The sequence below is a fragment of the Poecilia reticulata genome, linkage group LG12 (genome assembly GCF_000633615.1).
Source record: "Poecilia reticulata strain Guanapo linkage group LG12, Guppy_female_1.0+MT, whole genome shotgun sequence".
Lineage (NCBI taxonomy): Eukaryota > Metazoa > Chordata > Actinopteri > Cyprinodontiformes > Poeciliidae > Poecilia > Poecilia reticulata.
The window spans coordinates 15,107,582-15,133,094 of record NC_024342.1 but is presented as its reverse complement, the minus strand read 5'-3'; the positions used below and the strand labels follow the sequence as shown (position 1 = coordinate 15,133,094).

Sequence of the window (25,513 nt, the reverse complement as noted above, 5' to 3'; positions counted from 1 at the left end):
GTGTGCTGGAATTACGAGGCAGGTAATTTATAAGCCTCTTTCGCCATTTTCTATGGAAGTGATAATGTTAAATGTATAATTTATGCACAGTCACTACCTCAAATATATGTGAGAAGAGTAAAAAGTATTACAAACTCTTTTTTATGAGTTTCTCAAGAGTTATTTCTTTAGTTAAGAGAAGGAGCTGGGGGGTAACGGCTTAATTTTAATGTTCCCTCTCCTCTGTTTTATCAGGGTGTACTCTTGCATGTTGACTGCTGGAAATGTTTCCTGGTCCCTGCTGGCAAAACCCTAACAGGATTACACAGATAGATGGATGGAAGAATGCAGGAATGGATGAATAATCCGTCAGAACAAATCCAGAGGGAGATGTTTCAAATAAAATAAAAATCTCCTCCTATCTGCATTTAATTACAAAGGACTGCATACAGCTGCCCTGCTGTTTTTTTATTTTTAGAATTTTCAGTCATTTTCTTTAGATGCTTTTTCTGTTTATATATATATTTTTTGCATCAACAACTCAAATACTGAAAAATCGATTTTTTCCCCTCTGTTCACTAAACAGGATCTCCTGCCATTGTTAGTCTCTTAAAACATGAACAGGGAACATGTGTTTGATTCACTTTGTGGGTTTTAATAAGACTCAGTTAAAAGTAAGGGGGAAATTCTTTGATTCATAAAAAAGGATCAATTCCTGAATTTACTGTTATGAGAAAAAAATTGCTACCTCTATCCAAGAACTTGCAGCAAATTTCTTTATTTTTTTTGTATAAAAGCATCTGAACTGTTCAAATAAAAATCGTCAGGCCAGACGACAAAGAAAAGTGTAAATCGGTATCGACCAGGAAAGGTCTGATCGATGCGTCACTGAATATGCACACTAACTCTATAAAGAGGGGGGGATCCTCATCACACAGATCTTTTTATTGTTGCGAAATTTTTATATATGTTTTTGTCTCGATGTGTTTCTGGTACTATTTCCAAATGAGCAAAGAACTTCAAATAAACATGCTGAATCCTTACTTTACAACCTCCTTTGTGTGTGCTACCACTGTAGGAAGTTATTGTTAAATAAATGTTTTTGTTGAGACTGTCAAATGAAATATTAAGAGACTCAAATTAATACTTTGCAAAAAAGAAATACATTTTTAGACTGATGTAATCCTTCACTAAAGTGGGGGGGAAAAAACCCTAGATATTCTATTTGTTAGTTTCAGGTAAACATCCTTGGCAAAGATGGGATGCTGTTCTGGAAAACAATCAAACAATCTTTTGGATGCTGGCTTTAAAACACACCTACAGGAGCATGAGATGTGGTTCTGTGAATCACATCGTCACAATCGTGACGATGTGATTCACAGTCACAATCACAGTCACAATCGTAACTAATAAATTATTAGTTACGATTTAGTGCAAATAGAATGTATTAGCTTTAAAAAAAAGTGATCGTTTTTCCTTGTATCAGCTTTATTCTAGTGGTTTGTGGCTACAATAACCGCATTGAGGGTGACATGTTCAGATGGCTAACCTGATTATTAGTGGTTGAGTTGCATTGTGGGTAATGTGAGGACCAAGTTCTGGCAAGGAGAGGGAATGCTTGGAATGAAAACCACAACTTATTTGGTTTGGCTGCATTGATTTTTCAGCTTCTTCTTTTTATTCGCTGTCCATCGGGAATTCCACAGTAGAAACAGCCTTGAGTCGCTTCATGTCAGGTTCACTATAGCTCAACTTACGAGGGAGGCTCAGGTAGACATACTGTCCGTTTCTCAGCCGGGGAACATCGTTCCCGTGATCTGGATTTGTTTCATCATCTAACTGTGAGGCCTGCATTGGCCAGCATTGTGAAGTAGAAGGCAACGTCTTTCATTCTAAGAGCAACCATCTGGTCTTTGTTTAACTTTTCAGAGTGCTTACTCTTTTATTCTTGGTTTCAGACTCTAAACTGTCGCGGTGTGTGTGTGTGTGTGTGTGTGTGTGTGTGTGTGTGTGTGTGTGTGTGTGTGTGTGTGTGAGTGTGTGAGTGGGTGTTTGTAGTACACAGAGCAGTAAGCAGTTTCAGCTGTAGCCCGACAGAAAAGATGTTTTGTTCCAGGAGATTCGAGCATCAGCTTTGCAGCAGATAAGGGGTTTGAAGTGAGCAGCAACCACTGATGAAGGGAGGGGGCTGGGAATACTGTATATGTGTCGGTCTCTGGCTTCTTATCACTTTCACGTTTTATTCTGTGCAGTTTTTCACATTTTTTTGTTCACTTCCGTACTTCACTCCTTGGTCTCTTAGGCTTTTTCAACCTGCGTCAACGTTTCTCCTCTGTTGAAGTAAATCTTTTCATGGCTGCGTCTTAACTCCTGTCTAACCTACTTTGCATTCTCATTAAATCCCATGGACTGCATAATTCTTACTTCTCCAAAAGACAAATGTGGGTTAGTGTGCGATTTAGAAAAGGGGATGGTGTTTGTTTTCCTGGCGCCTGATAAAAGATGAAAGGATTTATCAAAGTAATTTGGGATGGCTTTGACTTTCTTGCTCTTATCTAGCTGATATAGGGAGGTCTGTTAATCTGTTAGTCTTTTTTTTTTTTTTTACAATTCTTTCTTTTTAACCCAGGCAATCTTTTTCATGCTAATACTTTTTCTTTATTCCTAATTTATGTTTGACAAGCCAAAAGTCCTTGATTTTCATAAAAATGTGTCATGGTGACCAATTATTTTATCCTTTAAAAACAATTTTCAGAATTTGAATTTTAGTCTTACCCAAACAAAGATTTACATTTTATAAAAGTTATAAAACAGCCCTCCAATTTCTTTGCTTCTTGTGTTAGTTTTATTTTCTGGCCACTAATTCATTGGGGTAAAATAAGCTTGACTTAAATTGACTTAAATTAATTATTAGAATTATTTTTTGTCATATTACTTAATAACTATCCAACACTAAAAGCATTGAATCATTTATTTCAGTCACTGACTGCTTGCTAATGTTTTTGTTCTTAGTATTGAAGTAAAATGTTACATGACTTCCAGATTTTCTTTTCACAAATAACCTTGAAAGTGAGGCATCCATAAACTCATTTCAATGCAAATAGCAGTAGAACCTATGCAAACATACATTTTTAAGTTGGACTTAGGGCTGGACTTTGACTGGGACATTCTAAAACAGGCTTTGATCTAAGGCATTCAGTTGCAGTTCTGGCTGTGTGGCTTAAGATCTGCTGAAAGGTGTCTGATCACCTCTGACCTTTCTTTTCCCTGTGGAAGAAACGCCACAATGCTGCCAACATTGTTTCACAATGTGGAACGTCTTTTAATCTTCATCTTCCACATAATACGTGCCGTGGTCCCTACCTTTTTCCCTCCCATAAATGTCTGATTTCTAAAGTAAGCGACTAATAATAGTCCTGCTGACAGACGCTCCAATCTGAGCTGTGGGTTTGTTCAGTTCAACTGCTTCTTGCTTGGCCTGTTTGCTCAGACAGGTGACTGTCATCCTCTTTTTGATTCCGATGATGGACTAGATGTTGCACTCTGGGGTGTTTATAGCTTGGGATATTGCTTTGTAATCTAACCCTGCTTTAAACATCTTCACAATTTTTTTTCTGACCCGCTTGCACTATATTACGCTGTTTATCCATCAATAACAAACCTCACAGATCTTGACAGAACTGCTCTAATTATGCTGATGTTAAATCACACACGTGTCATGAATGTATTAATTCGGTGGCTTCTGATTGGACTGGGTTTAATGAATAAAAAGTGGTCTGAATTCAAATGCACACCACACTTCTCATGTTTTTCTTGGAATATAATGAATGCAAACCATGTATTTATTATTTTTTTGTCCTTCCACTTCATAATTATATTTATCTTCAAAGAACTGCTAACTTTCTAATTAAAAGGGTCAGTGCAAAACGGGAAGAACAAGGTTTAAAGAAGAATAAACAGACTGGAAACGGTGGGGATTAAAGCTCTCCGCTATCTCTTTCTCCCTCTGCACGTCTTTCCAAAACCTTGAACTGCATTTTTACTCCTTCTACACAGTGGCTCTGTACTCGCTTGTCCTCGCAGACAGCCCTCAGGCCTGGACAAACAGGAAACACTTAGTGTTATCGGCTCACTCTTTGTGTGTCCTAATGAGCGTCAGGCTAAGGACAGAAAGGGAACACACACCCGATTCTCATGTAAACACGTTCTGGAGTACAAAAAGGAGAAAGACGGGGATAAACTTGAAATAGAGGCACGAGACGGGGTGGTGGGGAGAGACAGAACAAGAGGAAACAGAACTGACAGCAGCAGAGGAAGGGAATTTTACTTCCTTCTGGTAAACTCTGATCTGAACAGCTAGCTCCTAAGGATATGTGGTTTAAATACTACTGTATTGAGCAATAAGCAGCAAAAGGGCTCAAAAATTGAACCTTTTTCAAAGAGATTCAAGTTTCCAATGTTTTTCTTTGTTGTGAAGATAGACAACTGAGAAATAACTACTACATTTCTTTGAGTTGAAAGCTGTGCTGTGCTTTGCGCTGCCTGTGCCAGCACATTATATATATATTTTTTTCATCAGATGACACTTAACTTTGTATGTGGCCGAAAGTGGAGCAGCGCATTCCGCTCCACTTAAACTTGTCCACCACAATGTAGCTGGGTGCTGTGAGCGTCACTCTGCTTCGTCCTGACTGTCCGTTATTTCTTTTGTTCAGGAAAGTCACGTGGTCGTACAACTGCGCTCTTCAGTTTTTCCCTATAAGTGCTCATGCTGAGGATTTCATTAGAGTTTTGACTTTTATGTCAAACTAGTTTTAAAGGAAATAACCTTATTCTGAGTCGTCACAGCTTCTAATAAACTAATGCTTGAAAATAGATAAAGAGAAAACATGACGTAAAAAAGCAGAATTTTAGAGCACACATTAGGAAGTTAGGCTGGTTTTCCTTTCTACAGATTATCTTACACCGTTTACAGATATTAAAACATCTATTTTATAAAAAGAAAGGGGCTGCTGCCTCCCCATATAAGTCATCATGAATGTTTGGAAGAGGTGCATTCTTATGAATGGACAGAAAATCTTGCTGAAGAACATAGTACTGCTGTTTATGTATGAAGTAATATTTCCAGCATAATATTACTGATAGACTGAGTTTTAATTAACGCTAAAGTATTTGCATAATTTTGTGTTTGGCTCACTCTTTAAATTAATAAGTCAGAATATTGTCACCGTTTTATGTTAGCAAGTTTCGCTGCTTAAGAGATTTAAATAACAACAAAGGCGAATGTTCTCATTGCATACTTTAAGCTCCATTTTTACATGTTAAACATAACCAGTATAATTCACATCACTTGAAATTCAATAGGCACGACTGAATTTTTCCCAGAAATGACCTTTTGAGCAGAGGGCCCCCTCGGGTCGCTGACGTTTTTATCACTTATTGGTTGAAATCAACTTGACAAGTCTCCACTGAGTCTGGGAGCTTTACATACACGGGCAAAGAAAAGTTTATCTTAAGGGATAGCTTGTGGAAATGAGAAGATTAAAATTGATTTATTCCTGACGGGGTTATGCAAACATTACAGGATCAGACGCAGCATCAAAGGATATCAGTACGGTTTATTGGTTTGAGCCACATAAGGCACACGCTAGTTGAGGGAACGAGTGTAAATGAACAATCCCTAATGTAACTCCCTGTGTTAATTAGTCTGTCATTTATGGGGGGGTGTTTATTTTGTCACCATTTCCGGATCGTAAAGGCTCTCAATTACAGCCATTGGATCTGCCCTTCCTGGTATCCACAAAACAAGATAAGGGGAGCGTTGGCTTCTGTTGAACAAACGCTGCATATTTTTCAATTAGAGCAAATGAATATTGTAAACACAGCTCCTTTTGATGTTTCTTTGTTTTTGTCCCACAGGATATTGTTCAGATGTCCACATTATTTCATTCAGATTTCTTTGCTCTAGTAGGAACTTTCACTATTTTAGTGAAACATGCCCTCTGCAGTAAATGAAAAACACATGACTAAAGAAAAATCACGAGGCTCTTGAGAAGAAGAAAAGAAACCTATGCACTCGGTAAGGAGGTGTAGCAGGGATGTTTCCCACTGTGTTGTGTTTCATTGCCCGTCACTCATTGTTACAGATTCTTCTTTGTGGGGGGTTATTTAGAAAAATGTCATTTTTTTTTTCCTGTTGAAGTCTAGCTTAGTTTTTTTGGTGCTGTTGAAACTCTGCTTTTGCCAACAGGGCATCAAAACAGTCTTCTCTTTTGGTATAATTTCACAAAATCAGAGCACACAGAGAGAAAAAGACCTGCGACCGTTGCTTTGTACAAAATCTTCGGAGTTCTCAACCACCTCCTGTATTTTATTCCCTCGAACTCACCCCACGTCGTTTCTGTGTCATTTAGGTGTAGAAACTGAGATGAGCACAGAAGAAGATTGTTTTTATATCCAAAAACAAGTGGGTCATTTATGTGAAAAACACAATGACTACTAATTTAAGCGTAAGACTGAAAATGACAGTTGACCTTAAAAAAGCTACATCTATTATCTTTCTTTCTCTCTTTATATTACATTTACCAGATTAATTAGAGATTGTTCCTGGGGAGAGGCCAGTCAGCTGGTCAGTGAGACAAAGCTGCAGTCATTTTCATTGATTATCAGAATGAACTCAAGTGTCTGTTTTCCTTTGTAATCTGAGAAGAACGATGGCTATGCACACAGACTCTTGGGAGAAACAAGCCCACAGCATCACAGATCCTCCGCTGTACTTGGCAGTGGGCATGATACACTTTACCATGTAGCGATCCTTTGTTTCACATCATATCCATCTGGCATGTTTGTTGCTGTGTAGCTCTTTAAACTCTTGTATTCAAAAATCTCCTCCGCGAGCCATATTCTTATTTCCAGTATTCATGCCACTTTTCCATGCTAGTGACTTTGTGTCTTTGGCAGCAGAGGTCAGTGGTGGTCACCTCAGCTGCTCCAGTGATTGAGGGGATTTTTATAGCCCTCCAGTTTCCACCAGCTATGCAAAATGTGCTGCAGCGATTGCACTTGGGTGTTTGCCCTAGAGGCTATTTACACCCTGTAGTGATAACTTGGCATTTTGCTATTTCTAAAATAAGCTTCCACACATGCATTAATGGAGCCAGAGCTCCACCAGCTTCCCTGTGTAGGTCAGTGGGCTATCAGGTCAGATACTAATACTGGACTGCCGACTAATACGCACAGGTGGCTGCAGAGAGAGCTGACTAATGAACTTATGTTGCCAAGTCGGTGTGGGCCAAGGGTTCAGTTTTCCTTCTTTTCCAACCTGCTTTCATAAACTACTTCAAATGGAGTTTTTCTTTTATCCACTTAGTTCTCCAAATAATTTGACATACTTTTTTGTCTATGCCAAATCTCTCTGCTTTGTTGTGTTTTATTCCAACAAACTTCGTTTGAGTGTGTTTAGCATGAGATGTGAATGAGGTCATTCTCAAAGCTTTCCAGTCAATGACTTGTTTTAGTGTTAATGGCCTGTCAGTGACGCATTATGTGGCCATTTGGTTTGTGTACGTTGTTGCTCGGAGCTCATTCTTTCTGGAGCTCTGCCCAGTGTGTGCTCACTATATGAAAACAAATGGTGTGTGTTTGTGTGTACATGCAATAGCAGAGCGAAATAACATTTTGTTCTCTCAAAGAATGATTCCTCAGGTTTTGGATTTCTTAGCCTTTTAGATGTTCTTTGGAGTTATTTAGATTTTTCAGATGTTTAAATCGCAGTGACCGATTGTCAGACCTTCCAAGGAAGTTGAAATAAAGTCAGGAAAAAAACCCAACTGTCATACAGCACTCTACTCATTTATTGTATGTGGTATATTTGTGTTAAAAACCTTCAAATGAATGCATTCTCAGTGCAGTATCATATAATAATAGCATCTTATGTTTAAGCAATATTTTGAATTTGGAATTAAGTTGTAGATTATTTTGATGGTGTCACAGTTATTAGCATCCCTTGCAACTCTAAATGTAATTGAAGCATATTTTATTGAAGTTCTTAAAGTTTATCAGAGTATACAGTTCAGAATTTCCTAACCCTATTTGAAATACAAGAAAAGATGTCATTCAATACTGGCTGAAGTTTGTTGATATTTAAGGTAGAAAATAGACAGTAAAATATTTGCGTGAAAACAGTCATTGGGAAGCTCTTCTGTAATATGACCTGAGCTTCTGAGAAACATTCTGAGCAACTTTGATCCTTGTTAATTTCCCAGGTTAACAAAAACTTGACCTATTTTGTGAACTTCTTGTTTTCTCAACAAGTCATGTGCAGTCCTGCATCGTTTTCTCTTCCATTTAATTATACATTCTGCTTTTTTTGTGATTGTATTTTTATGTTTCATTCTGGCGGCTTATCTTCTTTCCTTCAAATTGTCCTCTAGGTAAACGAGTGGAACAAAAACGACGAGCGCCTGCTTGCTGCCGTGGAGCATGGCGAGGTGGACAAAGTTGTGTCCCTTCTCACTAAGAAAGGTGCCAATGCTGCAAAGCTGGACGGCGAGGGGAAATCGGCGTAAGCTTTCTTTTCATCGTTTGCTTAGGTTTGATTTTGTTTGTCCTTTGGTTTTGTTGCCTTTGCTTTTAAGAAATCAACACAGGAATCTCATTGTGCCAGAAAAAACATACAGCTATATTTTAATGACTGTTTAATTAATGCACAAGAATCCCATTCTAGTTTTTTTTTTCCTCATAGAAAGGAATTCTTCAGAGGGAGTCATTTACATAATAAAAGACAGGGAGGGATTTCTGAAGAATGTTCAACAATGTTGAACTCAGAACTGTCTGGAAGTCCTGTGGACTGCAAGACTATCAGTCTGTTTTCCTTTTTTTTCGTTTATCTTTTTAATTAAGGATTCAACAGAAAACTGCATTTCCAAGGTCACTATCTTATGGAAGTGCTTTCATGCTCCAACACACAACATTAAAAATGAATGCGCAGCCCCAAAAATATGTCTTGAAACACTGGCCTTCATGCAGCCTACATTGCGTTCATTGTTTCAAAAGTAAATAATTTCTGCAGAATCAGGGAAGCTTGTTGCCTCGGCACTTGAGTTTGTTGATAACACAGAGCCGAGGTGTTCATATTTGATCTTTTTTTTTTTCTTTTCTTTTTCCGCAGCGTGCCGAGCGGTTCACACAGAGCTAGGTGCATGGAAACAGGATCAGATGCAGTGAGAAACAAATATGCAGATTTTCATGAGCCGCTGCAAACACGCAGCCTTTTCATTTCACGGCCAGCACTAATCCTTGACCTTTTGTCTATATCCGCTCAAACGGATGTGCACTCACGACTTTGATACATCAACACGATTGTGATGGTTTTGAACTGAACTTTTTTACAGATCGCATATAGATTATCTCTATGGCGATAAAACCTATTCATAAGGCCCGCAGAGCTTGTTGTGTGCTTCTTTGTGGGCACCGGTTGGTATTTATTTCATTCTGCTCACAGAGGTGGAAGGGAATTGTATCGATTGACCTCTTTGTATGTTTGCCTCACATGCTGCTTGATAGTTATTGAATTCGTGGGCACGAGGCAGTATTTTAAAACTGTAATTGGTCCAAAGAAACCCAGTGGAACAAGACCGTCGAAACTGTCGGCACACAGAAATTGTTAGTAGAATGTTTTGGTATCATTACTAAACCGGCTCCTTTGTATTTCCTAAAACGGTGAAAGTGCTTATTGACGCAACACACTAAGGAAACTTAATCCACATGTTTAAACCAAAAGATTTAATGTTGTAATTATGTGAGAGGCGCTCACATAATTACTCACATAATCTACTTTAAAATAACCTTCAATTAAAAAGTAAAAGCTGGTTCTTAAAGGTGTTCCACATAACCTCTGAAGTTGAGGAAAACCACTTATCTGCTGCTAGCCTGTTTGTCTGGATGCAGAGCTGGTGAAGTTTCTCTGTAGTCTGTCAAAAGCAGAAGCCCAGCTTTGTCCTACTTATGGGTCTACATGGTTTGTGTGGGTTTGCAGCTGTGAACGATCTACGTTGCTGTGTCGATGGAACAAAAATAAACAGGAATTAGGTTGGAGTGGGTTTGTTGTGTTGTTAACAAATCCGCTAGGAGTTGCATGGCCCAGCCTCTGGCACACCATATATCCTCCCTGCTGTAGCTGGCCAGGTGACTCCTCTTCCTCCCTCTCCTCTTCCTCCTCCTCTTCTATATCAAGACATCTTTTATCTTCAACAACACCATTGTTTCCAATGTCAGTTAAAAAGACCGAACATCTGCAGTTTTGTCCATGGTGGCAAAACAATAAGACTTCTCCAGCAGCAAGAGCAATCACCATAGAGATCCCTATGTCTTGATTTCAAGAAGCCATTCAGTAATTGTGTTTTCCTCTAGGAATCTGTTCTTTTTTGTTTGTTTGTTTGTTTGTTTTTTAGCAAGTGTCAGTATCTTAATTTATTAGATTTGGCTTCATGGACTAACAATAAGATATCTTATTGTAAGAAACAGGATGAAAAATCTTTGTTCTAAAAGCTAAACGGCGGGTCTGAAAGCAAGATCATACTTTCAAGTTTAAACTGAATTACTGATTCATTTTCTCTATCAAATAAAGCCAAAAACAGTAGACAAGATATCATTTAATCTGATTAGCAGTGAGAATGGCCATAAAAGTGAAAGGTTGCTAAAATATATACATAAAAAAACGAATTACAATTTGTATCTTTTAAATGAAGATATGCTTGTCTTTAACACTGCCATATTCTCTTTGCACTCAGTAACCAGAGAAATGCGGCCGATATGATTTCCACATGATGACTGAGAAACGTTTTGGTTCTGTTTCTACTGACAGCCGCTTCCCTGACACTTACCTCATGTGTGTAAACCCGGCACCAAGCTGCACCGCTCACCGGCACGTGGCTGTAACGTGGCCCGTGCCGCGGCTGAGATGTGTGTGACGAGCAGCTGCTGCGGATTCTGTTGGATGGGAATGGGAATAAAAATCATAACATTCCTTACGGAACGTCAGACTTGTTGTAATTCTGTAACTAATTTGTTCCTCGCGTTGGATTTGTGAACAGGCTTCATGTAGCAGCTGCGCGCGGCCTGACAGAATGCCTCGCCGTGATGTTGGCTCACGGAGCTGACCTCTCGGTCACAGATGCTGCTGGTATGTACTGTAGTCACAAGCTACATTCTTGAAACTGTAAAAGAAAAACTCTCAGAAATAATTCACATTTTTTTTATCTCTATAATTCTCTGTAGCTGTAACATTTCCATTACTCTTTGTTAAGGCTTTACTCCCTTACACCTGGCTGCCAAAAACAATCACCTGGAATGTTGCAGGAAGCTTATTCAGGTAATGTTCATAAGCCAAAGTTTTTTGTTTTTTTTTTGAAAACATGATTTGTCGTAGAATAATAATGTTTCACGACCTACACTAAATTCATGTAATAAACCCTTTAATATATTGTGACAATTTCAGATTTTCAACACACCTTTGGAGTGTGCTTAAAACCAAATTGTGCTTCATAGCACCTTGCAAAAGTATTCACACCAACTGTTTACTCTTTTTTTCATGTTACAGTGTCAAATTTCTGTTTATTTTATTCAAATTTTCCAACACAAACTGGTGCATATTTATAAAGGATAGTAAAATGAAGCATGTTTTTACAACTATTTGTGCAAAGGAAAATTGTGTTGCATACCAGCATTTGTCCCAAATACAGATGCTAAAGAAAAGCTATCATCATTTTCCTTCTACTTAATGCTATTTTTTAGTTGGCCTTTCACATAAAATACCATTTGTTTCTATTTGTTATTCAGCAATTTGAGGGAGATGAATACTTTTGAATGCACTGCATAGTTTAGGTTTAATGTCAACAAATCATCCAGAATTTTCTAATTTCGATTCTATGTTGCAATCTAAGAACAAAACAAAAGGTATGAAAGGACAACCTGGACCAAATGAAGCCTGTTGTCTGAACTGTCATTTTGCTGCCGTGGTGCTTGAAACCAGACAGTTTCAGGGCTTCATTTCTTTACCCTGCTGAATGTGTGTACAGAGCAGCAGGTCAGCAGGACAGAGAGGCAGTAACACACTCTATTCCCACTCTCATCTGCTGACTTGACTGCCTCATGACAGTCTGCAGCATCACCGCAGCACACACTGCCCGGCCTCCTTGCTCAAACTAGAGTCTGCTGCGTAGCAGATGTCTTGAATGCTCTTTCTGACAGATTTTGTAAACTACCAACTACTTGCTGTCTACTATTCATAAAAAAAAAAACAGTCAACTAAATAAAAGGCCAAATGTAACAAACAACAAGCCAAGGTTTTTTTTTCATATTTTTTTCAGTGTTTTGGGGAGAAACAATAACTAAAAACTCAGCTTGTCCACTTTGAAATTTAGCATTTTTTGCTAAATAACTCTCTCTTTTTACTCCAGAGTAAATGTCCTGTTGATCCAGTGGATAGCTCAGGAAGAACTGCTCTGCATCATGCTGGTAGGTATCTCAGCAGCCTTGGAGTTAATTATACAGGCCAACTTTTATATAGGCTCGGTCTGAACGTGGGAATGTTTCTCACAGGATCAGCTTTAAGCTGTAATTTCATTTGGATAAAATTCATCCTCCATACATGGAATTAAATGATACAGAGTTTCTTCTCATTTGATCCTCAGCTGCTGGTGGGAACGTCCAGATTGTTCAGCTGCTGTGTGAACTCAAAACCCCCATCAACCAAAAAGATACAGTATGTATTTTTTGACGTCTTCTGCTCTGTCTAACCCACGCTCGCCTTTTCTTTCCAACAGAATTAAAATGAGTATAGTTCAAGATGCATTGGCTTCATCCATTTATCTAGATTCCCATAAAGAAACATTCAGAATTTCATTAAATTAAATTAAATGAAAATAGGTTTGGAAAATCTAGAACGTATTTGCATTTTAACAGTTGATCAATCCACAAAATAGAAATCCGTCTTTGCTTTGTGTCTCATTAAAGGAATTGAAACCGTAGGGACTGAGCGACGGGGCAGAAAAATGTGTAGTTCTGAAACTGCAACTAGTGAAAAACCTTGATAGTGCTAACAGGTGCTCCCCTAGGGAGCGCCTCTTTGTTCATTTCTAGACTACGTTCAGAGAAAGAAAACATTGACATATGCAAATTAGCTGCAGCAAGTGCGCGTCAGTAGAAGGGAGCCTCATGAGCCAACATTTCCTCTCATTTGTCATCTGTTTGAAGATTAATTTCTGTGTGTGCGCTTAAGGTAGAAAGTCAGAGTTCTGTGGGAACTTACGGTGCAGACATGTGGTCTCCATTGCAGTGACAGACCATGTCTGTGGTTTTCATCCAGCTGGGAAGTGGAACCATGAAATAGCATGTGTGTGTTTGTGCATGTGTTTAAATGAGAGTGGAGGGGGAAAAACAAGTTTATTTCCATTTTATTATGCTCTTTCTGGCTTGTTGGAAATAAACTCATGACACCCACTTAACAGTCATTCAACCTGGTTGTAAATTTGATAATTTATGTCCGGTTAAAACGGATGTTAGCCATGGTTTTATAAATATAAGTTCTAAGTTTCATTAAAAAAAACATAGTGCCTCTCTTTGACCGTTCAAGACTTTGAGATGTGTGCAAATTATTGCTGTAATAATTACATGTAGATGTAAGGCTAGTGAAACTGTTAGCAATTAATCATTAGCCTTCACTAAACATTGTTTTTCAAAGGCAGCCATTTTTTCTCTGTTTAAAAGCAAAAAAAAAAAAAACAACCTACTTCTGTCTTCTGTTAAAAGCCAAGACAAATCATAGCGTCATGTTCACTGAAGATCATTTACTTTTCCAGCCATAATTATCTGCAAATGTGTACGAGCAGTTTGAGCCTCTCTGTCTTCTGTTAGCGGATGCAGTCGGTGAACCGGTCATCTGGAGTACAGAGTTTTTAACGCTGAGCAGAACATGCCAGCTTGTTTTCCTGGGGCGGTTCATCGCAGCTGTATCGCATTGCTGTACCTGGATTTGACTTTAATAAACACAGTGCAAAGTCAAACGAAACAGAGAAACGTCTGGCCAGTCATACATATTTGAAAAGCAACTGCGTACGTCAAACAAACAGAAACATTAACCGTTCTTTATCATCCGCGTTTCAGATTCAGTTGATGAAAATATATTTTAAGGCTTCTTTAGCTTTGTAGCTTTTTAATAGAGTGTATAATAACATCTAGTATGCCTGTAAAGGTAATTTATGAAAAACACAATCTGTGTTTGGGATTTTATGTTGCACCTGCATTAAGCTGCGCTGCATTTATTTGCGTGACCAGTTTTTTTAAAATATGATGGCCTGCATTCTCGCGTTTCTGGAAGACGTTTTTACTCTCATCCGAAACTTTTTGGCATCTATAATTGCTGTTGATAGGAACCTATAGTTTCTAATTAGAAACATAGGTAATAGTCATTTAATGTATGGTAGTCATGTGTCACATGTTCTCATATTATTAATATTCCTTGTGGAATAATACAGATTTGTTTTACTGCCAGTACTTTGTAGTTTAGTGGTATTTAGTATCTAGCAGTGATTCAGTGTGAGGTTAAGGGTCTTGTAGATTTGGGGGTTGAATGACAGGGTGACAAACTAAATAAAACATTATTGACTTATGGAAATCTGTTAAAGGGATATTATGAAATATAAAAAAGCTTGTTATCTCCTCCTGGATTTAGGAAAGCCTAACTTCATGTGAGAAACTACTGCTGAAAGCACAGAAAAATAAACCTTTTTCTAGAAGTCTGAAACATTTACAAAGTAAATTCAGTTAAAATTATAAAATGATCAAACACCAAAATGTTCATAGCATCTCTGTAAAATAAGAGGGAATAGATCAAGTTAAATTTTGAAGTAAGCCTTTTTAAAGCCTCAGAAACTGACACAGTGTTGCAGTTACTGCCTGTATTTCTCTCATCGGCTTCCTTTAGCTTTACGCTTTTGCCCAAATGTGGGTAATTTGTCAGAGAGCGTGCCTCCAAGTTATGAACATAACTAAACTTACACGACTAGGCCAAATAACACACCTGTATAGTCACACACACACACACACACACACACACACACTTAATCTGTTGCCCAGAAAAGGACAAAATAATTTTTGCTGTTTGGTTTCCAAAGTAGCAGCAACACAATCTGGGCAGAGCCGGCAGGCCTGCTAAAGTCTTTAACAGAGCTCCAAGAAAACCCAGAACATAGTTTTGTCCTCTTTGGTCTGTGGAAACAGCAGCAGCCTTGTAATATAAAACACCCAACTATGCTGACGTGGTTTGCAGTTTCATGTAGCTCCTTTGCCTGTTGGTTCTGGGCCTCTTTTTGAAAATCATGTTTCAGGGTTATTAGAAATTGCATTGGAAGGATAGTTATTCACAGAATTTGCTTTTGGATCTCTTCATATGTGAATAAGTATTTTTTTTTCTTTTTTTTTAAAATAGAGCTTGGTGAAACATTTGATTGTCCAGACTCCATTTTGCAAAACATAGGAAACCAGCTGTCTTCAATTTTTGTAGTGTTGATACATAAACATATGTATCAAATCCAAGGTGGGCTCTACCTGCCACAATCTAGTCTGTTAAAGATAGCCAGAAAAATTGTTGAGATGTTCAAAAATGTCAGAAATCTTGCCTCTTTTCACCATGTTGAACGTGTGAGTAAAAACAACCATTCAGCCATTCAGCACAGGCTTTGGAAGCACAGGGCTTTATTTAGCTGGTTGATTGGGGTTAGAATCTGTCAGTCCAGGTGAAGAAGGTGCTACATTTCATGAAATACTGCTGCCGTTAGTCAGCTCTGACAGCTGCGTGTTAAATTCTGCAGAACCCACTCATTAAAGCTGCAGCTTTGGAATTTTTTCCCCCTACAAAGACATGTGAAAAGGATTGACATGTTATGGAGAGACACATATGGTATTCATTGAAAAATAGCCAGCAGCTAATGACTAAATGACTATTTTCATACAACCACACAGAGTACCAATTAAAAGTTTAATACACCTCACTATTTACTATTTCGTTTAAAGGAGTTCAGTCAAACTCTGTTCTGTCCTTTCCCAGACAAAATAATAGAAAAATTACTTTGTTTTGTGAAAAATGTTGGATGTTTGCGTTTAGCAGTTGAAACCTATAATACGTTCAGTACGACAAGGTTCGATGTTTGCAATGTTCGTCTGTCTCAAAGGACGACCTCACTCCCTTGATGCTGTCAGCCAAACACGGCCATCCCGAGGTGTGCAGCACTCTGATAGACTGCGGTGCTGAAATCAACACTCCTGACAACCATGGCAGGTAAAGAAATGTAATTTAACAACACACTTGGAAGCAGACTAGATATTCATAAAGTGTCTTCTTGCACATAGCCGGATGTTTTCATTTGTACTTCCGTGCTTTGATACGAGGCCTGTCCATGTTGTAGGACTGCTTTGATGCTCGCGGCTGAATCCAACGCGGTGGCTGCGGTGGAGGTTTTGGCTCAGAAAGGAGCAGACCTGTCCACTGTGGATTCAGAGGGCCATGATGTTGTACACTATACCAAGATGTCGGGCAGCTCTGAAGCCCAGACTGGCCTCTTGGCTGCTCTGAACAGACATCCACTTTTGGGTAAGACGTGAGAACAAAAACGACTATTCACAGAAAAATACACAGGCAGTGTAAATTTATACAGTATTTCAACTTAAATGTTTAAAGTAACCTGGCCTAATTGGTATTTTACTTTCAATGACTGTTCTTGAAATAAAACCAAAAGTTAGGCTTCAAGCTTTTCCATGGATCAGGAAACTACTCTCAGATTTTTGCTAAGGATTCAACACCATAGCAACACTGCCATCTACTGTTATACTGTGGTTACTGTTAGTGTTTCTAGTATGCTTTATTGAAGCGTTTGCTTCAACTTTCAGCTCTGGATGCCAAAACTCTGAAATTTGTGACTCCAGACCCTGGTTATGCAAATAAGCATTTTTGATAAGCCAAATATACCTGGGCATAATGTCGAGAAAAACATTCTCACCTGTAGAGGATCTCACTGTCCTGGGCTTTGTGACGTCTCTACATGCTGCACTTTCTGCTCCTGTTTTCAAAATGCTCATTTGTTGTTTCTACTGACTCCCCTGACAGATTCCAAGTCTCCAAGAAGTCCTCAGGTAAAATATCTGTGACGTTTAACGTCTGCTCAGCTACTAAAATATTTGAACGTGCATAGATTATCAAGTACAAGTGATAATCTGCTTGCTCTAACCTACCGCTAAACACTTCGGTGCTACGCTGATGATTTACATAAGAAACAATGACATTCCTACATATATAAATGGAATTTTATAGCCTCCAGAATTGTGTGATTATACTATATAGAGAGCTCAAAATATTTACATCTGCATAATAAATCTATATAATACGTAAGTTTCACTTTCTGAAATGATTGACGAATAAATTTCTCTGGCAAAAAATGCGCCACCTCCTGATTTTTCAGAATAAAACTTAAAACGTGTTTGACCATTCTTCTACTAACCAGCACTGAATCCCACCTCTGATTTTTCTTTCTCCTTTTTGTCGATATCTGTCTGATTCTCCTACTGGCTTCTTAGCATGATCAGGTAGCTAAGCTAAGTGATGAGCGGATCACAACTCCCAAAAAACGAAAAGCACCTCCACCTCCTAATAGTCCACTGCAGGTAAATGCATGCCTGTCTGTGCATGTCTGAAGTGAATTAATAAGAGGAATAATGAATTACAGCCATTGATTTGTGTTGTTGTTTGCTGTTCTGTCCCCCTTTCTGTTTTCTCAAAGCGATCTGGCTTGGTGTTGTTTTATTTGTGTTGCTACTGACCATCAGATCAGAAAAACTAGTTATTAATGATGACAATTAATTCTCAGCCACGCTTAGAGCTTCTCTAAAACTCAGATGGTTTTATACAAATAGGAAAAAATGAATCCTAAATGTCCGCATTTGATCGTCCTTCAGAGTTCTGGACCCTCCTCTCCCTCTGCTGTTACTCCTAGCAGCACTCCTGCTCCCAACAAAGGTGACACTCCAAAGAGATTTAACTACAAGGTAGGACGAAACTGAAAAGGTTGTGTTGAGAACTTTCTGTGTTTTACTTTATTGTTGCAATGCCATCAAAGTTATTTGTACTGCTTGAGCTTTTCAGTATTATTTCAGTCTCTTTGATTAGAATTTTATATAAAAAATCAACACAAAGTATCTCATATCTGTGAAGCAGGAGGAAATTAACTAATGCTGTAGTTTTCTTTACATATAATAATCTTAAAATGTAGAGTGCATTTTTTATTAAACAGTAAGTTTTATGCCTAGAGTCAAATGAACACTGCTTACTAAGCAGGCAGATTTTATCTAGATTAATTTCTGTTAAAGGAGTTAATGAACACCTCTTTTCCAAAAGTTAGCTACAAAAATGTGCTACTTTGTGTTTGTCTTTTGCATGAAATCCTAATAGATTGCATTAAAGTTTCTCACTATAATGTGATTGTAGTGGAGGGTCAGCCTCCAGAGGTTTTTCCACTTGTCTGTTCCCCTTCTTTGCCACAACCCTTCACTTCTGTCTCCTCCCCTCATCGCAAAGGAGGACGAGTTTTCAGGATTACCACTGAAAGAGGTCGAGAAGCTCCATGAAGAGAGAAACATGTTGCTGGAGACGATCGAAGACCTGAAGCAGACGGTGGAGACGGTGACCGTTCCTCAACTGGAGGTGAGGGTGATAATGATTAACAGTCGGACCGTGTGGGGCTTGTTGACTTTGCTTCTGGGCAGCTTTAAAACCAGGTGGGTGAATGAGACTAGAAGAGCTAAACAAAGAATGACATCATTGCGGCTGCAATAACACACAGTGCAGAGAGCTACAAACACACACTGACTGTTTATTAAACCATACACTTGGCAGCTATACCTATTAACTCTCTCTAACCGGATCAAGAGTTTTCATTGAGTTTAAAGAATATTTTGACATTATTCACCACATCAAAAGACTTTTTGACATAAACTGTTTTAAAGATAACCTTCAAAAAACAATCTTAGTTAATTAGTTTAGTTATTTCTGTTTTATTTGTAGTTCTTTTTCTAAGTTTAGTACGTTTCCGAATCATCTGCCGTCTTAAAAGGAGGTCTGAGCTAAGCTTACAACATGTCACAACTTGTGTTGTTTTCCTGACGATACCTGGAGGTCCCTAATGCTACCTTTATGTGTCTCTTTGGCATGTGAATATATGTGTTTGTTGGCAGGTCGAGCACACGGCGTCTGCAGCTCTGGTTTCTGCTCTGCAAGCCAGGATTACTGCTCTTACTTTGGAAAACCAGGAGCTTGCAAACAAACTGAAGGTTTGAGTGTCTTTGTTGTTTACTTCCATGTTTAAGTGGTAAAGCCTGAATAGATTCAGCAAATTTACTCAGTTTTAGAGTGTATGATTAACGTTACTGTATTTGAGGACGTACGTAGATGGAGAAAAGAAAGCAACCAAGCAAATTGGTCGGGATTTTCCAAACTAGCCCTAAAAAGGAATTTTGTAGCACGAAAGATTTGATTGTTAAAATCCCAATAGGTTGTTTAAAAATTCTTGAATCCACCAAAAGCAATGTAATGGAAAAGCTCTGTAAGTTTTGATTTTATGGAGCCAAAATATCTTTAAGGTACAATAGAACTTTGTTGGTAATACATTTAAATTGAAAGGGAAAATTTGATAACTTTTGATGGCTTTAAGAGAGACACATTTCCTGGATTATTCTCTGAAGAACTTTAATAGCAGCATTGTGAAATAACTAGAATATCTTCTGTCGTTTTTTGTTAACTGCCCAACTTGCTACTTAATTATGTATGTTTCTCAAACCTTTCTAGTTTGGAAAAAAAAATTATAACAGTGAAGAGAAAGGAAAATTATACAAGACTTTCAACATTGTTGACAAAGCCGAATATTCAAAAAGCAGGTTGTGCATTTTTATTGATCTTTCCCAGTTTAATACAGTTTAGAACCACTAAACTCTACACTGTTATGTTTCCCAAATCTTAGCAAATGAATTAGACGTACACTGTCTGTTAACGTCAATTTGCAAGACTTGCCACAGATTCTCAATTACATTCAGGTCTAGACTTTGTTTAGACCAAAATGCTTTGATTGAATCTAAGACATTACATTGTAGTTTTGGCTATATGTCAAGCTTCTCTGGCACTAACAGGTTTTCCTACAGTATTTCTATTTATCAAGGAGATGTGCAGTGTTGGTCACACAGAGAGTCCAGTAAAGGCCCAAGGGTAAACTTAATAGATGTCCTGTTGACAGATTCTCCTCAAGAGTTATCTTAGGCCGTTTGGTTGCTTCTTATTAACGCTCTCTTTGTCTGCTTAGTCACTTTAGATAGGTGGCCATGTTTAGGCTTGCAATAATCTTTCCTGTGTTGGATGGTGAACTGAACACATTTCTGGCAGATGTTCAAAGCTTTGGATATTGTAACCTAAACCATAAACTGAGCCACATTATGCTGGATGTGTGGCGTTTGTTCATGATTCTGTTTGTTCGCTGATGTTCCCTAGCAAACCCCCCATAGCTTTCACTGAACATCTCTATTGTTTCTGAGATTACATTAAGGGGAATTTCACCTCCTAGAACACGATTCCCAGCCTGATGAGCGACAAGAGCTGATTACAAAATCTCCTCTGCAGATGTATTATTTTCCTTCCACTTCACAATTCGGTGATACTCTGAAGTTTGGTTGTGGAAAAGCTGTGGGAAACGGTTCAGAAGGGATAAACGGTAAAATGTTGCAGATCTGCATAGCTACTGAAATCTAAAAGAAAAAAATGCTTTCCAGAGAAGCTGCACAGTTTGATTTGTGTGTTTCTGAGGCACCAAGGCAAAAGTAAGCAACCTCTGTGTTGTCCAAGTTTAGAGAAAGAGAAACTTAGTGAGCTATTATTTTGACCTTCTGGATAAATACAGTAGTGTCATCTGCATAGCGAATGAGTTCTCAATTTTGACTGAAGCTCCTCAGGTGATGTTTGGATAAACGGTGACCTGAGTGATTTGAAGGATATTTTTAAAGAAATTTGAAATTATGTTCATTAAAAATACTTTTAAAACCCCCCCACCATATTTGCCAGTAGTCTTTTTGGGATGGGTTATGAAAGACACAGTAATGGTTTACATGAGCCTATTGTTGCTTCAGCAAATCAGGTTTCACTACCGTCTTTAAAACTTTACATGATATGTAATGTATTCATTTAATAATGCCATAATGTATTAGCATTTATTAAAGTTTATTTTTTATTTTTACTTTTTTCAATTTTATTTGACAAGATGATATGAATCAAAAATTTTCTGCTTAAAGTTTAACAGTTTTGGTTGTACAAAATAAATAAGTAAGCTAAAGCAAATACAATTATTAACTTTCCTTTTCAATCTATTATAATAACTTATTTGTTTGGTTTTTTTACCCCAAAGAGATTAGGATAAATAATAATCATAAATTTTTACTCTCATGTCCTCTCAACACACAGAGACTTCCGTCCCTACCAGGAAATGAGCTGAACGAGGACAGTCGTCCGAACAGCATGGCCTCCATCTCCTCCTTCCATTCCACACAGGACGAGTTTCATTCACGGGCACAAGTGGCCTCTACGACCCAGGTGGAAGGGGGAGAGCATCCCGTTAAACTACAGGAAGAGGGGGGTGAAGGCGGGAGCAAGGAGGAAGTCAGGATTTTGAAACAAGCACTTGAAGGCCTTCAAATAAAGCTGCTCGAAACCAAGAAGGAGTACTGCTTGCTTCAGGCTCGATTGAACTCCGACAGACAGAGACAAAGAGGCGAGGATGGAAGCGTTGGAGAGAAAATAAGGGAGGAAGAGTTGATGGAAAGTTTAGCAGAGCTGCAGGCGAAACTGACAGACACTCAAGAGAGATACCATCAAGCTCTGGAGGAAGTGGAGGATCTGAAAGCACAGATGGGAAGGGGAGAAGAAGAGTTCACAGGGAAACTGGAGGCCGAGAAACTGGAACATGAGATGAAACAACTGAAGGTGCGGCTCGTCCAGCTGGAGTCAGAAAAAGACGAAACGGCTCAGCGAATCAGACCGATGGAAGAAGCGCTGCAGAGGACGGAGGAGGAGAGGCGGACGGCAAAGGAGAAAGAACAGAGGACGGCGCAGATCGAAGAGCTTTACAAGGAGGCACAAGAGGAAGTCAGAATGCTCCAGGTAAAAACAAGATCCAGCCATTTCAACAAAGTATATAAAAAAAACAGATCAAATGTCTTATTTTAGCTTTTGAATGTCATTTTTGTTTTTTCTTCAAATTACATAAACCGTGCCATTATCTCAGTTTGCAATCTCTTAATTGCTGTTGCATAGGAGGCCCTGAAGGGAACGGTCCCCGTTGAAGCCGCAGCCAAAGACTTTGAGGAGATGAAAGCTGATTTAAATGAGGTCATTGCTGGGCAGCAGCAGCGCTTGCTGGAGCTGTCACACTCCTACAGCGAAACCAAAAGCCAGCTGGTTGCCGCTCAGAAAGAACTGGCCGAAGCCCGAGCCGAGAAACCCTCAGCCTCAGCCTCGGCCGCCTCTTCAGAGCAACAAGTCCAGATGCTGAGCAGTAAAGTGGAGGAGCTGCAGACATTGCTCGCCGAGACTGAGAGGAAGCTTTCTGCCGCTCAAGAGGACATTGCGCGCCTGACACAGGAGGCCGAGGCTCAGACACAGAGCTCTGTGACCCTTACTGACCACACACAGGTCGTGTCGTCTCTGGGAAATGCCATCAAGGAGCTGGAAAGTGACTTGGAAACCCTCAGAGAGCAGCTGCATCAAAAGACGACACAAGTGGAGGCTTTTCAAAAGAGGTACGGAGAGAAACTTAAGAAAAAAAAAGAGGGGGATAGAAAATGTTTTTAACTGCTGTGCGTCACACTAACCAGTTAGTTATTTTGAAGGAGACCAGCTCGGCTGAAACATTAGGCTTCATCAAGTATTGCTCGGCCTTTTACTTATGTGTGCAGATTTATTTCTTATGTTTCCGCATTTAAACATTTTGGTCAGGTACCCAATCTTGTGCATTTTTGAGTCGTTCAATTGTCAATATTCAATCAAAAATAGTTTCTTGATTGTGTTATAAAATGGCACTACCGTATGTGCCTGAAAAATACATCAGACCCCCCCTTTTAGATGCTCTTCCAAAACAAATTTTTTAATTTTTACGCACAACCTACCAACTGCAGAAGCACACATGAAACCTAACTAATTTTCTTGTATGCCTGCGTCACACAGGCTGAATGCAGAGCAACACGTCACCTCGGAGGACGCAGTTCCCCGTCTGGAACACGAGACCATGCGGGAGCAGCTGGAGGGTGAGGTGAACCATCTGACACAGCTCCTTCAGGCAGCCTTAAGGAAGCAGGATGAGATGGCTCTGGAGGCGGCGGATGCGTGGCAGAAGGCAGGAGGAACAGAAACGAAGACGTCCGCATGAGAGCATCTCCTGATGTAACTTCTCACGTCGAACGTGTCCCCTTTCTTCCATCCTTTAGGCGCGAGATAATCGTGCAGAGCGGGAAGCTCTGCAGGAGCTCTTGATGTCACGGGAGAAAGAGAACCAGACTCTGACCTCCAAACTCGCTGAGGCGCAGGATGCTGTGTGTCAACTCAAGCAGCTGGTAGAAAATCACGTGGCGTCGGAAAGAGAAAAGAACAAGAGGGTGAGTGATTATCTGTTTGTCTGAACCGTCTGCTGCAGAAAACCAGTTCAAAGGAAGCTTAATCAGAAACCATAAAAGTAAGAATTAACGACTGGAAGTTCCTGTTACCTGTTATCTCAAAGTGCTAGATTTCCTTTAGCTGCATATGGAGGTAAACAAATCTCCATCAGAACACTTTTTAGCTTCTTTGTTGCTTTATAGTGTTTGTTGTTATGTGAATCTCTGCTTTCTTCCGTCTTCAGATAGACGACTTGTCTCGTGAAGTAGGCAAACTAAAGGAAGCCCTGAACAGCCTGTCACAGCTCTCCTACACGTCCTGCTCCCCGTCCAAGAGGCAACAGCAAAACCAGCAGATGGAGACGCTTCAGCAGCAACTAAAGCAGCTTCAGTACCAGCTAGCCGTAAGATTCGTTTTAAGTTATGCGTAACAACTCACTGTCGATGCTAATATTTGTTCCTGTGGCGTATCTGGACTAAGTTTGTACCTTGTGTTGCCTTTAAAGGAATCAAAGAAGCAGCATGATGAAATAGTGTCGGTCTACAGGATGCATCTTCTCTATGCGGTTCAGGTAAATCAGTTAATATTTTTAATTTTTACCTATTTCACCCAGTGCAATGCCTGCAATGTATCAAATAAGTTTTCATAAATCTGGATTATTCGATGTCCATTAAACAACGTGGACATTTCTGGCATAATGTGGAATTTGATTGAAATATTGAAATGTGTTTGTGTGTGGAAATTATTCAGCTACTTAGCTTACTTATATCCATGCTATTTTGTTCATTTAATTAGTTAGGTTAAAAGCATTGAGAAATTTAAACCTGGAATTTTTGATATGAAAACCTGGATATTTGTGGTGACGGTTCGACCTCAACAGGTTGTTGAGCTGCAGCATTGTAGAAAAAGTCACATAATTCTTTGGAGTCTTGATAATCCAAAACTTTAAAAGAAGTTAACCAGTTAATAACTGAGCTTGCATCGTCTCCCTCAGGGTCAGATGGACGAGGACGTCCAGAAAGCTTTGAAGCAGATACTGAAGATGTGCAAGGTGCCAAGTCAAGTCAAGGAGGCCTGCTAAGAGTCGGCCGGGAGTCTCCACAAAAGCACATTTATTTTTAGACTGAAAACACATTGTGCCTGTGTATAAACCCAGAGTATTTGCTTATAAGGAGTCGGTTTACAAGTACGTGTTTATTGCCTTTGCTAAGGTCATTTTGAACCTTTAAAACCCTCTGCTCTACATGCATGAAAGTGCTGTCTGTTAATGGATGACTAGCCTGGGAAAGCCACATGGGAAAGGAAATCAGCCAGGTGTTAGTCTGTAAAGCAATTCAGTGTAAAAATAAAATATCCAACGATTTTTTCCCTGCGTTAATCTTGCAGTTGAAGCAAGCGTTGATGTTTATTCAGCCAGGTTCCCGCTTTGAGAAATATTTCTTTTGAATGCAGTTGTACACAATCCTGATAACACCAGGACTTTAAAGTTGTAGAATAAACTTTTAAAAAAATGGATGAGCCAGCACCCATATGCAGACCAGATCAAAGCAGGTGCAAATAGCAGCATTAAGGCTGTAAACACAGATGTGGAAGAAACACTTTGTAAACTGCTGTGTACAAACTGATCTTCAAACCTGCCAAATAAAAGCATGAATAAGGTTTTCCAACAGTAACAATAGACGCAGAAATGGTCTGTCTGTGCTAAAACCATCAAGTTGGGCATTTTAAACGTGTCTTCACTGTGACACAAACACAATGCTAGTGTAGAATCTGCCTCACTGACTTTTTTTTTTTTTTTTTTAC

General features: G+C 39.1%; 1 protein-coding gene across 3 annotated transcripts in view; it reads left to right on the top strand.

The window, feature by feature from the left end:
• The window catches only part of rai14 (retinoic acid induced 14), a 36,202-nt gene extending 11,129 nt beyond the window's left edge, over positions 1-25,073 (top strand). Inside the window, exons 3-21 of one of the 3 annotated variants that reach the window (XM_017308019.1) lie at positions 8,412-8,542; positions 11,073-11,161; positions 11,286-11,350; positions 12,438-12,495; positions 12,672-12,742; positions 16,209-16,315; positions 16,443-16,627; positions 17,141-17,166; positions 17,608-17,694; positions 17,986-18,075; positions 18,605-18,730; positions 19,261-19,356; positions 21,527-22,222; positions 22,376-22,860; positions 23,285-23,453; positions 23,545-23,712; positions 23,955-24,113; positions 24,216-24,281; positions 24,705-25,073. In XM_017308019.1, the coding sequence (XP_017163508.1) occupies positions 8,412-8,542; positions 11,073-11,161; positions 11,286-11,350; positions 12,438-12,495; positions 12,672-12,742; positions 16,209-16,315; positions 16,443-16,627; positions 17,141-17,166; positions 17,608-17,694; positions 17,986-18,075; positions 18,605-18,730; positions 19,261-19,356; positions 21,527-22,222; positions 22,376-22,860; positions 23,285-23,453; positions 23,545-23,712; positions 23,955-24,113; positions 24,216-24,281; positions 24,705-24,791 (2,961 nt within the window). In that variant the 3' untranslated portion in view covers positions 24,792-25,073. Of the gene's footprint in view, positions 1-8,411; positions 8,571-11,072; positions 11,162-11,285; positions 11,351-12,437; positions 12,496-12,671; positions 12,743-16,208; positions 16,316-16,442; positions 16,628-17,140; positions 17,167-17,607; positions 17,695-17,985; positions 18,076-18,604; positions 18,731-19,260; positions 19,357-21,526; positions 22,223-22,375; positions 22,861-23,284; positions 23,454-23,544; positions 23,713-23,954; positions 24,114-24,215; positions 24,282-24,704 lie in introns of all 3 variants that reach the window. The other 2 variants (XM_008424057.1, XM_008424058.2) reach the window with 2 other exon arrangements.
• The last annotated feature ends 440 nt before the right edge of the window (positions 25,074-25,513 follow it).